At 42.7% G+C, this 13,745-nt stretch overlaps 1 protein-coding gene across 8 annotated transcripts in view; it reads right to left on the reverse strand.

Moving 5' to 3' along the window:
* RNLS (renalase, FAD dependent amine oxidase) overlaps window positions 1-5,806 on the reverse strand; it is a 157,180-nt gene extending 151,374 nt beyond the window's left edge. For 7 of the 8 annotated variants that reach the window (XM_090057438.1, XM_090057432.1, XM_090057431.1 and 4 more), the window contains exons 1-4: window positions 5,649-5,806; window positions 5,450-5,555; window positions 3,637-3,779; window positions 2,566-2,724 (exon numbers count right to left, since the gene is read on the reverse strand). In XM_090057438.1, coding sequence (XP_089913564.1) covers window positions 2,566-2,724; window positions 3,637-3,779; window positions 5,450-5,555; window positions 5,649-5,775 — 535 coding nt within the window. In that variant the 5' untranslated portion in view covers window positions 5,776-5,806. Of the gene's footprint in view, window positions 1-2,565; window positions 2,725-3,636; window positions 3,780-5,449; window positions 5,556-5,648 lie in introns of those variants that run through there. The other variant, XM_090057435.1, reaches the window with a different exon arrangement.
* Between the last annotated feature and the right edge of the window lie 7,939 nt (window positions 5,807-13,745).

The following is a 13,745-nucleotide window of genomic DNA, read 5'->3' on the forward strand; positions in this document are numbered from 1 at the left end:
AACCAATTCATCAAAAGCATTCTAAAACGCATGCAAGAATCATCTCTTCCAAAGAAATCTAACTTCTCACTTCACCTAAATATCAGTTAGGGCATCGATGGCACAGAAAGAAATAATAGAAGTCCTACAGCAAGCTTTGCAATGTAATGTATACAAAAAAGGAGAAAAAAAAATCAGCATTAGCTTGGATATTAGAATGGATACTGGAGATGTTTATGTTATTCTTTTTAGACAGAAAGCAGGGCAGGATGGCAACTTCGAGACTAATTTGTGCAGGAAAACATAAGTTATTGTAAGCTACAGCCAATTTAATCAGCCAGCATCTGACAAACTAAGCTGTCACCTATGAAAGTTTATGCCTTTTCAGTGACTTAATCTCTAAGGTGCCACCCTGCCCAAATTCAGACTAAGAGGGTTAACTACATTTCTCTGTGCCTTTTAATGTTTATTCCACTTGAGCTATTCTCTTTTTTCTTAATTATGCAGAAAATACCACGACTCCCTGAGTACTCTCTTATGAACCTCAGCATGCCTACTAGTATGAACCTTGGGCATTTTGCCATCCCATTACTTCTCTCTCACTAGTTAGTAAATCCCTTATTTTATTTCTCTACAGTCTGAGGATTCAGTTTTTAACCTCACATGCATTATTTTTAAACAACCACTGTATTCTCATTTTTTAAAATCAACCATAAACTCTGAGTTTGCTTAACAACTTACCTTAGGCAATGTTTTAAATATCTTTAGTGCATCCTTATAAAAGCATATCATCATTAAAACACTCATATTCAAAGAGAAGAAAAATAAATTTCCTCTAATAACGGAAAAGAGTATCATTTGTGTACACAAGGTACACAAATATAAAGCGGGTGTGGCAAAATTATTTAATGTGTTACACAGAAGAGTAAGAGAATACAACAGAGCACAAAATAATGAATACTAGAAAAGGTTACTAAGGCTCTATTCATTCCAGAATGAAGGAACAAGAAATAAAATTAAAAAACTTATCATAAAAATATTTCCTTTTATTTACTGCTATCAGACATAGGCTCTGCTTTTGCTCTCCTAGGATAAAACAACTGAATTTAATGTTTTACTTCCCTCAGTCCTTCCTTTCTAGTTCCTTATTGTCAACTTTGCCTTTTCTTTACTACCTAGTCTTCTGTTATTGTGATAAGCTTTATATAAGACTCTGGAAAAAAAATCAGACTAAAGCTCATTCTGAACTTTTCTCCCAACTGGTCTGGGGGCTGTTAATGAGGAGACAGAATCCATAGGAGGCTAATCAGAGTCAGGTAAGTGCATTAAAGATCAGAGTACAGCACTGAACAGGTGGTCACTGAGGGCTTAGAATATTTAGACAATATGCCTCTTAGTGACTAATCCCAGAAAATAAACAGGCTCCTATTTCTTCATGTGAGTTGATGATTCTGAATACCCTTGATGCTTAACACATCGAGGGCCTAATTTATCATGGAAGTTACATTTTTTGTGGAATTGCACAGGCTTTACTACTACTGAAAATCCTTCAGGGTTTCCTGAAACCATAGTTATTACTGAAGACTTATTCACCGATTTCCCCCAGTCCTTCCTTCATATAAATAATCACTGAAGTTTTATCCCACTGCTAAACAAAGGCCTTAAGAAATGTAGCAAGTTAATAAAAAGCATCTCAGAAAACTGTTGAGGAACTACTTTTATTTTTGTGTCTGAACCAACAAATTACTACCACCAACAATTATTTTCACTATCCAAACAGAAGTTTTGGAGGAGATCAAAATCATCATTTCCTAGAATAGCAGATAGATTGTTGTTGTATGATAATACTTCTTCTACAGAGTATAACTTGAGGTTTTAATTGGACATTATGGCTAAATACAGAGAGTCAAAAAGCCCGAGGTTGAATCGCTTAAATCTTCGTAGGTTTTTTAAACTGCATAGATTGAACCAGAAAGCAAGTGAACTGAGGCTGGCAGCACTTGAGTGGGGGTCTGGTTTCCTTCCCCTCTAGTGGCAGCACCCAGCTGGGGTCTGGTGCTGGGCCAGAGGGATGGGTTCGCTGCACTCCTGCCTCGGCATCCCTTCCTCAGCCACCTGAGTAATAGTGTTCTGGCTAGGGAGCAGAGGGGCAAGGCAGACCTTGCTCACTGGAGCAGACAGCACAGCTCAGGATGCAAAACATCCTGGGATGCTGTGAGTTAACTTTCACTAGGAGATCTGGGACAGAAGTTCCATAAACCGGTTTGACCTCAATCAGTTAAGTCTGATGCCACATCCAACCAGGTTTATCTTAAACTGATTTTGGCCATTTTGAAAGCAGTTTAACTTTTGTTCTGTTACAGATTTACAAATGTTTAATCACTTAAACCAGTTTGTGCGTAAACTATGCCCCTAGCCCAAGTACTCAAAACTCCTTGATTTCTAACATCCATCAAACACTTTCCCTTTTTTTTGGAAGTGGAAAGGACAGTGGCCTCTGGGATCATTTCTTGCTATATTATATCACAATATAAATCATTATTTTAATTTAAATATTTATTGCTATTTTATGGCAATACCACTTACTGCTCACAATGTCGCCTTGAAGTTGAAGAATTTGTGGAACAGGCATTGTGAGAATAACTATGTCAAATAGTTCTGAAGATCCTGCTTTCTCACAGACCTCCCATTTGCCATCTCTGAGGTAGATCTGTGTTACATGACGCTCATAGAATACATCTGCACCTGTTTCAAACAAGAAAAACATTAAATACATGCAATATTGAATCAGACAGAGAACATGCACAGTAAAGGAGAAATTCCCATTATGAATCAGACACGAAGCCCTGATTCTACAAACAGAAATGCATGTTCTTAGTTATAAGCACATAAGCATAATCCATTCCTTGAACACAGTTGTACTTGCCTCCATGAGATCACTCACATATCATAGAAACATAATGACTATAATTAGTTGTCAAAGGTTTGAAAAAAATCAGCTGCTGAAAAATGAAAAAAGTAGTTAAATAGCTCATGTTAACAATACCGGAAAATATGAAAATAAATTAGTCACTAACTGCTTTAAAAGAACAGTTAAATTCTGCTGATGAAATTTATAGTGACTAGGGATCTGCTCCCTAGCTTTTCCCAAATGCTTAGTTCAGTAGTTTTATATCTCTGGCACATATTGTGAAATTGCTTAATTTTACAACATTAATTTTTCTGTCAGCAACATACTCCCTAGTCAGCTGATACAGTCGAGATCATAGGCTGAACAGCTAGTTTTAAAATATTAGTTTTAAAAATCCCAAATTCTGGCCACACACAGTTATGCAAGATTTATGTTAATCAAGTTAATTTCCCCTTAATCCTCTGTTCACACAGGGTATGATACTACTTCCACTGAATTCAGGGGTAACATCCAATTAGTGCTGTATCTAATCTACATAAAGCAGAGATTATAAAATACAACCTTCACCCCCAATCCTAAAAATTCTTACAGCATATGAATAAAGACTGCTTTACAGTGACCCACTGCAGCCAAGAGGAGTATGGTTAGTCTTTTCCAAATTCGAAGAGTTTGTATCAAATCATATCCATTCAAGATAAGTACACCATTAAAACCTTTAATTTCATACAAAGATATCAGAAAACTACCTGACTCTCTCAAATAATGCTTGGCAATTGACGAAGTACCCTGAGGCGTCATAAAATTGAGAGCTCCCTCCTTCATCACCATTCCTTTAATTGGTGCAGTCAATGGTTTCAAAACACCATGGGCCAGCAGGTCATCATAGAAGCTAAAAAATCAAACAAAATCATAGTAAAATGCATGTGAATCACCTCCAAGAACTTCCAGTAGCATTAATTTTTCATAGGAGGAATTAACGTTATGAAGACTGCCATAACTTTCAAATTTATTTATTTGATTTATACCCCACCCCATCCAAAAGGAGTTTCACACAACCTGACTTCACTCTGTAGTATTTCAGACTCCGTAATATTAACATATTACTAACCAGTATAACCCACCCCCGCAAAACTTACGGTAACTTATTCACTCTTTTACAAAGCCTGGTTATTTTTAAGAAAAGGCAAACGTAAACTGTCGAGTCGTATTACAACTTGAGGATAAATTACGGTTTTTTAAACTGAAAAATATTTTTTTTTCTTTTGAAAGCTAAGCATGATGTCAGAGCTTGGGTATAGATGTTCTCTAAAAGATACAACTTTGCCCTTACAAAAAATGCTCCATGTGGTTTATCACTATCATTATGCTCTCTTTCAATTAAACCACTTTGCTATTATAATAAATTATAATATTTCAAAGCTACAAGCAGCTTCAAAACACCCAAATGTTTTTAAAAGATTAACATTTCTTCTCATACCTCAAATGTGGACTTTCTCAAGTTCTAGTAAGTGACAACTTTTATAGATACAGAAATTTCAAACTTAAAACCCTATGCCGGGTTTGTGCCCGAAAGCTCACAAAGAAGAATTTTTCCAACTATTTAGTTGGTGTAATAAAAGTTATCACATCTACCCAAAGAACCTTGTCTGCCTATGTCCTTAAACTAACATGGCTACAGCCAACAACCATAAAACTGAAAGCCCAGTATTTCACAGCTTCCACAGCCAGAAACAAAAACTTTGTGTAACTGAAAATCAAACACTGAACAGAAGCAGAGTATAAGGATGGTTAATGTTAAGTACTTCCCATGTATGTTAGAGCTCTGTAACAAGGATCTGAGTGGATTTTGTGTGGCTTCTGTTCTGCCGTATGCCTCTCTCATAGGCAGCTCTATTCAGGAAAGAGCGTGTGGTCCATATTTATCTTCTAAAACTGATCAGAAAGAAGATGTTTTGCAGTATGTGCAGAAGGCAATCCGACTGAGGATTAATTTAATCTGCACTGGCAACTTGTTCCACGCTGAACCTGTTTGACTGACAGGGATTTACTTCTGCTGTTCCAATCACAGTCCTAGTCTTTCTGAGCTGATTTTCCCAGCTGTTAAAAGGGTCAGAGAAGTCATACCAGGAACTTCTTTGCTTGATAGCAAGAAACCTCAAAACCAAGGCCTTGCATTGGTAACAGCAGACTAGAAGCCAGGGATTGGAGGACAGCACACAGGGAATATACTCATGACAGTCAGCCCACATTTCAGATATTGAGATTGGGCCCCTGCACTGTTGTGACTTTGTTTCAAACATATCAAGAGTTGAATTAATATGAGTCTGGAACAAATGCATGGATTTCTGTGGCTAGAGCCTCACCTGTCAGGACACGGCAAGGTCTCCTAGTAAACTGAAGATGGAAGGCAATGTTTACACTAGTGCGTTTCCTAGACTAGGGGCCAGGTCAAGCTGGTCCTCAGTACAATAAATCAGATGGCTCTCCCACGAAAGGTAGATCTAGACATATTTAATACAAGAGCAGTCAGAGGGCAGGGCCCCGCCCGCTCCTTCCTACCTCCGGTGCCGCTGGGCGTAGCTGGGGCTGAGCGTGATGTACTGCGCGCCCAGGTCCGCCGTGCAGCGCGGGTCCGCGGGGCTCCGGCTGGTGGCCGCCCTTCCCCCTGGGGAGACGGGGCAGAGCGGTCAGGGGACTCCGAGCCGCGGGCGGCCGCCCCGCTTCCCATCCCACCCCACCGCCCCCGGCCCCGACTCACCCGCGCCCCGCGCCTTGTCCCACAGCTCCACGCGCAGCGCACCCGGCGGCAGCGCCCTCCGCAGCAGCGCGGCACACAGGCTGCCGCTCAGCCCCGCGCCCACCACCAGCGCCCGCGCCTGCGCCATGCTCCCTCCCGGCCCGGCCCCGCCAGAGGGAGCTGCCGCCCAGCGCCGCGGCCGGCGGTTGGTCCCGCCCAGCGCGGGGGAGGCTGCTCGGCAGGCCCGGCACAGCCGAGTCGCTCCGAGCCCTGCGGGCGCGTCAGCCCCAGCCTCTCCTGCCAGAGCAGGAGCTCAGTTTTGACGCGAGCTGCTCGTAGTGAAACCCCTGTCCGCCTGCCTGAGTCTCCTGGGGAGACCCCCGGTAACTCGCCAGGCGCTGAGTCGGGTATTTCTCCGGCCGGCTCCCTGCCTGTTTGAGCGAGGAGCGCGATGCTCCCAGGGCTTCATGTTTGTCAGTGCCAAGAGATCTCTGCCAGCCAGGCGGCCCAACCGGCCCTGCAGACTCGAGTTCATTCCGACCCATCAACAGCTCCGCCTGCCTCTCGTTACCTTCTGCCTCCCTGGCCCCTTCCTTATTCCCGGTTCCTGCTTCGTCTTTCACAGCGAAGCTTTACACCGTGAAAGGTTATTAGCAATGACTGGCACGTGCTAAAGAGCGAGAATCGTCGCAAGTGTATATTTTCTAATAAAAATGTCAAATAATATCATGTAGCAAGTACATACAGCCCTGAGAAGGAGCTGAGATTAGGCAGGATTATGGGGCATAGAGCCACCCCAAACCACACACCTCCACTGCCAGGGGACACTTGTGATTAAGTCTGAGCAGGGCACTGCCCAATTCGTAGCTCAGTTTTCTCACATCAGCCCACCAGCTGACAGCCCCAGGGCTGCGTGCAGTGCATGTTGCCCCACCAGGAGCCAGGAATAAGGAACCAACTTCAGCCTCATCAATAAGAATCGGTGGTGGCAAAACCACTCTGACCGGTCATGACGTTTTTGAGTTCTTTGCAACTCCATGCTCAAAACAAAAAAAAGTCATCTAAGGGTTGGCATTTTTCAAGATGCATTTTGAGTCTCAAGAGGAGTGCCTAGAGTCTCCAAAGGTTGAGAACCACTGCACCAGGGCCAGGGCCAGACATGGGGGAACCAGGCAGCCACCCACGACCCCGACAGAAATGGGGCCTGTTGATCTGCAGCACTTCCACCCATCCAGAGCCTACTCCTGGTGCGTGGGGGCTGGGTAGAAGCACTGGGAGGCTCAAGGGCATGATCCCCATGTGCGGGAGACACAGAAGTGGTGCAGGACCCCAGGGCCAGGATCCAGCTCTGAGCCCCCATGTTGCCCCTGCTTAGCCAGGATCAGGTGCTGGGGCCCTGCTATCAGGTGTGCTGCGCAGCTAGGCTGCAGTGGCTCTGTCTGGGGAGTCAGCATTTTATTTTTCGGGATTTTTTTCCCCACCAATTTCACCAACATTGCTTGATTTCATGGACAATGCCCAATTTTGTGAAATTTGTGAAACTGTGAATTACATAGGTCCCTATCTATACAGCATAGCCTATGGAGGCTTAATCCTAAGGGGAAGAAGTAGAAAAGATGATAGTTTGAAGTCTCCTTGCACCTAGATTCCTGTTATTCTGTGCAACTTTAGTGCCCGTACTTATCACTATTTCATTAGTAACAAAGTACCGTATTTTACAATGTAAAAGTCAAAGTTTGGAGTCAAAATACTTACCTTTAAATTTTCACCTTGACTTATTCAGTATATCAATACTTTTGATGCCCATCCTAGCACTGCCCTGACCTGGCCCTGGCCCTGGCCCTGGCCCTGGCCCTGGCCCTGGCCGAACCCTGATGCAGCACCAACTTGACCTTTTTCTCCTACCAAAAGTGTCTCTGTCAATGGAGGCCAGGGGGCCTGGGCCCAGCTCCAGCATGGCCGGTGGGCACTGCTGTCACTATAGAGACACCACTCAGCCGGGCACTGACCCAGCCCCATCCCTTTTCAGTGGTGCTGCCTGTGCTGTGCCAGCCAAGCACTGAGCCTGACCCTGTCCCCTGCGAGTGGCACTGGGCTCAGTGCTCGGGTGCCATGGCCCAGGCAGCTCGCAGGGGATGGGGCCAGCCTCAGTGCCTGAGCGGTGCTGCCTGGGGTGCACCAGCCAAGTGCCAACCCCAGCCCTGTCCCCTGGTGCTGTGGCATGTGTCCACCTGCCAGGTGCAAGCCCACAATGAGGGCACACAGGGCCAGTATAAGTTGACCCCATATTTCTGATCAAAAAACTTAAGTCGATTTATACACTAGATCTACGAAAGTAACTTTTTGGATCAGAACAATAGGGTTGACTTATACATCATGTCGTGTCGACCTATACACCATGAAATATGGTAATTATTTACATTTGTTCAGGAGTGGTTTATTTTATCAAAGGAGTAATTGCTAGTATATTTTCTAATAATAAATATACTAATCATATTTATGATTAGAAAATATATTGCTCTTACTAGCTATTACATAATGCACATAAAACCCTCACTGTTTATTTTTATCACAATGGTGGCTTTTCCTAGTTAAGCTATTCAAGTTAAAAGCAAACAGAATGGCACAGCAGGCTAGTGATCCTTCAGGATAAGTATGTACAATCATCAGGAAGTTATAAAGCTAAGTGAAATTTCAAAAGATAAGATGGTGTCAACTTGAATGTTTTTTTATTGAAGAAGCTTATAAAATGAATATAAACATCAGTAAAAGCCTTCAAACAAAAGGTTTATATTATATCACGTTCTCATGATTAGCTGATGAGTATGTCACTAAGGTTCATTGGAAAGAAGGAAATATGATTGCCCTCTGAAAGAAGTTAGTGAAATATGAGGTAGCTCTTGACTGCTCCAGCTACTTAGGGAGAATCTCTTGATGCATAGGTCTACACCCATCCAAAACATAAGCCCCTTAGTGTCTAATGCATAGAGATTCCCAAAAATGATTCACTATTGTATGAAGAAGTCCAAGGAGCTGGTGAATTCCATCCTGAGGAACTCTGCCCAGAGACAGGAGATGATAAAGGACAAGAAATGAGCTTTACAACTTCAGGACATGTCCTTATCTGGCATTTTCCTTTTTGTGTTATTTGACCATCTTAGACTGGTTTTCTGAACACTTACTCCATCATATTTGTGCATCATTTGGATCTCAATGTGAGGATAAAAAGCCCTCATTTTGCTCCCATCTGGTCTGGAGTCAAAGGGCAAGTGAGATCATTTCTATTTTTCTCCCAGGCATTGAAGAAGCAGGAGCCATGATCTGTCTTTTGCAGAAGTCTGCAAAGCCACCACATGAATGCACTACAAACACAGTGATTGTCCTGGAGCTCATCTTGTTTACCCTAATTGCTGGCACTGGATTTATGACCCAGATACCTTGTTCTGGGTGGACCCAAACCCTCAGACTGACCACAACCTTTCCATTTGATAATAGGCAAATTTTATTGATACACAGTGATAGCAGAGAAGAGTAATGCAAACAATTCTGTATCTACTAGTTTTAGAACTGTCATCAGAGTCAAGGTACATCTGGCCAGTAGGTGAGCCTCACTCTGAGGTTCTTTCTTGAATGTCAGATGTCAGCAGCCTGGTGGTCAGAGACCGAGGTCCAGCCATGTCCCCAGACCCTCACCAAGTGGGGTAGGTGAGACAGATTGGAGCTTGTGGTGGTGGGTGGTGGGTGAGACAGGTGGTGTGCCCTCTGTCCATGGTGGCCTCAGGTTCCCCTCTCGGGGCCCTTTAGTACTCTGAAATCCCTCCTTTTGTGTTCTTTTCTCCTCCTGTTGACTTTTCATCTTTGGGCATCATTCATTGGTCCCTCTGTAGTTGTCATACTGTCCACGTTCTGTCTTGTCAGCATAATCCTTTATTTCATGAACCTATCACATGCACACATCCTAATTTGGGCTGTACCAGTCTTCTCCTAATTTGGTCTGTTACCCCAAAACCAGAATTCCCAAGGGCTCTGCAGTTGGGCACTGTGACCTGGTGTCACCTTACCTCATGTTATGGAACAGTGTGGTATGTATCTTCAATTTCCCAGCCTGTGTGTCTGCTGCTTGCCTGTCAGACACAGCCGGCTTTGAGGAAGCGGTCACAGAACAGGCTTTTTAGAAATCAGTTAACCCTTGCCATTGCTGTGGACCTTTGTTCTAGTGCATATTTACTTTACCTAGCAGCCAATTCCCAAAAGCAAACCTTAAAATACCATTTTCTAGCCATCAGATCATCTCTACAGAAAGATAGATATCCAGGATGGATGGTCTGGTGCTTCTTCAGCTTGAAAATCTCCTTCTGTGAGCACCCTATCAACACATCTTTCTGTCAGCTGGACTCCCTGGTATAGTTATGGCAGAGGAACCAGACACATCCTTTCCCCACTTCCCACCGCCTCTACATTAATAGAAAGATATCCCCTGGCCTCCTCCCTAACAGCTAGATTTGCAAGGATGCTATAAAAGGTATATATCCTGTCACAGGCTGTTAAAATACCAGTGAAGTAGCTCTAAGAGCAGAGGGAGTCGCCATAAAAGAAACTAATATGATGCATCAAAATTAATACATTTGCAAACATGCAATTGGATGTTCTACATTTCTGCAGGCATGGAGACTTGAACATGTACTAGGTTAATTGACAGCAGGTTCAACTGTTGGTTTTTCTGCAGGCAGCAGAGGTGCCATCTGTGAAAAGGGTTGGCCTGAGCTGACATTGTGAACCAGCTGGGACTGGCATGAATAAGCCTATGAATTCAGACAAGAAGAAGGGGAAATTGATTGGGTGGAGATTGAGTCAGCTATCTACCACGGACTGATGTTTGATGATCCCAGGGGAACTATGTGAAGTCAGGGCAGTTTTTCTTTGTTGTGGTTCTGTGCTTCAAGTGAGGGTTGTTAAAGTCCAGAAAACACTTAAAGCATACCAAGGAGCAGAAACTTATAAAAGTGTATTTACTCCACATTCTGTATTGAAGCACGTATAGGCTAGAAGTAAAGGAGGTGATCTAGCATAACCTTGGTGACTTATAAACTTGCACAGCAAATTGGTGTGAATCTCCAGCATGAAGATCACACAGTGGGCCCTGCCTGAAGGTAGAAGAAACCCTGCTATAGTTTCTGATGTAATAGTAGGTCCACGTTGGGCTGGATAAGATATAAGTAAGAGTGAAGATAATAAAGTCCAGGAGAAACTGCCTCAGCTACAGAACTCAAAACTTATTCAAAACCAAATAAGGAGTTATGGAAGCTACAGGCTTTTGAGTTATAATGTAATATTTCTTTGTTCCCAGTAGCCCTCATGAACTGGAGAATGAAATCTGTGTACTCACATTGATCACAAGTGAGCTGCTTCTTTGTCCAGAGCCTTGTTTCTCTTTGAGTAAACAATGTAGCTCATCCCATGACACATCAAAGAAATAGGACCATGGTCCTTATTCTTGGTAACCTCTCAGTGCCACAGTGGGCAGGCTGAAGGCATAACAAGTATTCTGGATGCAGGAACAGGGATATTGTCACACACTGAACAATGAAACTACAACAAAATATAAATAATTGTTTATTCAGTGAGTGTCATCAATGGAAGAGGCAAGAATTTTGTAGGGAAGAAAAGTGTACAACTATGTAATTGAAGATGGTCTCTTAATACCAAAGAGTGGTAGTTCAAGTTTACCAAATCTTTATTTCTAGCATTTCCTAACCTTTACGTGCTTCACTTACCAACCTAATATTCTTTTATCAGTGCATCTGTTCTTTTATGCAGCAGTCTAAGAAAAATAATTATATATGAAACAGTAAAGAAAATGTATTTTCCCCCACCTTTGATGTCTGTAAAGCCATGGTTTTTATGGTAGAAGAGATTCTGCATCATAGTTCCTAAAAGGTCATTTGTATTTTGAATTCTGAGCCCTACAAATCTTGTCAGTCTTTTAAAAATCAGAGTAAAAAACTGGAGGTGGGGATTTTTTAACAGATCATTTTTTCTTATGGTTACCAAAATAGAATGACAAAATGAGGACAAACACAGAATGTGACAAAGGGAAGAAAAGAGGGGGAAACCTTCTCTTCCTGTGTAAGCATTTAGATTAGAACATTTTAATAATAACTGCACCATTCACAATGTGTAATGTAATGATGATGTTTTCTTGAAGATAGTGTCAGTATGTTCTATAAACATCTATCCACCTAGGATAAGCTTTTTGGACTGAGATTTTTTACACCAAGGTATATTCAAAGAAGTGGCAGACAAAGTCCAGGTCTTTTAATGGATATTTTTTCTATGTATTTTCTATATAGTTCATTAGATTTCTTCCAACCGCTATGTTGTATTTCCAAATTAATCAATAATTTTGAGTGCCTGAGTTGTTGGGTATTTCATCTGAAGCACCTGATGCAATGGCAATGAGTTGGGCGTGCGCACCCCCTGAGACTGTCAGTGCACCCCCTGACCAGCCACACTTGCCGCTTAGGCAATGGATGTGGAGGGCAGGTGGGAGTTCACCCGCTGCAAGCGCTGGCCGATCACTGCAACCACTCTCAGAAGTGTCCGCAGCCACTCCTGGAAGTGGCTGCAGCAATCAGGTGCAGTGATCGGCTGCCAGGGGACCCCCCTTTGGGCAGCAAGATCGGCTGCGCCCCCCCAGCTCGGCAGGATCTGCTGCAGAGGACTGTCCCCACCGGTCGGCGGGACTGGTCACAGCGGGGGCACATGCCCCGCCCCAACTAGGGCAGCACCACTCGCCCGTGACCTGATGCTTTACTTTCAGATTTGCCAAGGCCTTAATGGGCTACTTGTGAGATATAGTTATTTATTTGCCTTTTTACCTCTCCCTGGATTTAATTCTAGGACTATAAATACTATGAAAACATCAGGTTTCAGTAACGTTTTTAATAAAAGTTATCCTGTGCCTCCCTGCCTGTCTGACATCTGACAGCTCCAGGGATGAGACCAGCCTTAACTGCACATCAAAGAGCAACTCACACAAAGGAACTCTCACAGCCCCTGGGAAATATACTCCAGCTTCAGTTTTCCTTGTGCAAAATTAAGTTTATTTTGTACCTAAGAAGACGTTTACAATCTTTGATTTCTCCTCAGCCAGAAGAAGGTTGTGTTTGCTGAAAGCTTGCAAAGAATTTTTTTTTGTTGCTATTTTAGTTGATCTAATTAAAGGTATCACCTCTGAACCAAGAGTTTTAGAGTTTTGTATTTCTCTTGTCTCAGACCACCTTGGCTACAGAACATCCCTGTAATAAAAGTTTACATTTTTCCACTCTTTGTCCTTTAGTTCATCCTTCTGCCAAAGGAAAGACAACCCGTTGCCTCAGACTCTTCCATTGCTTGCCTAACCTCCCATAAGACCTTTGATAAAAAATGTGATGGAATTGAAATAGAGAAAAAATAAGTTGAACCTGATGTCAGTTAACCTAGTACACTTTCTTATCTGACTCTTCATGCCTGTAGAAATGTACAAAATTCAATTGCATGTCTGAAATTTTTTCATGGTGATACACCATATTAGTTTCTTTTGTGGTATTTATAAACCTTCTGCAAGCTATGCTTCTCTCCAAGAAAATTAAAAAATCAAATCTTCTGTTATTTTGCAAGGTGCTATTGAATGCCTATAACTCAAGTGTCCCCATCCCAGATGACTAGGAATGAAACATGGGGCAGATCCAAGAAGAGTTGGAATGGAAGGGGAAAAATGAGGACTTGGGGAATTATAAACAAATCCACCTGAATTCAGTACCACAAAACACCAGAATAGAATATAAGACAATAATAATAGATGGTAATAAGATGACAGAAATAGAGCCAATATGGATAATCAAAGGCAAGTTGTTCCAAACCAACCCAGGTAGGTGAACAACTGGCTGAAAAGCTGTACTCGCAGAGTGGTTGCTAATGGTTCAAGTGTCAAGCCGTGAAGCATAGAATCAAACTGGAAGAGCAATAAGAATGCTAAGAGGGCTGGAAAGCCTGATCTATGAAAAGGAGGAAGTAACTAGATTTCTTCCCAAAAGACTGAGGGGGATATATCATTACAATATGCAACAGGCTATTATA

The sequence above is a fragment of the Crocodylus siamensis genome, chromosome 7 (assembly GCF_052110815.1).
Source record: "Crocodylus siamensis isolate JL-2025a chromosome 7, ASM5211081v1, whole genome shotgun sequence".
Lineage (NCBI taxonomy): Eukaryota > Metazoa > Chordata > Crocodylia > Crocodylidae > Crocodylus > Crocodylus siamensis.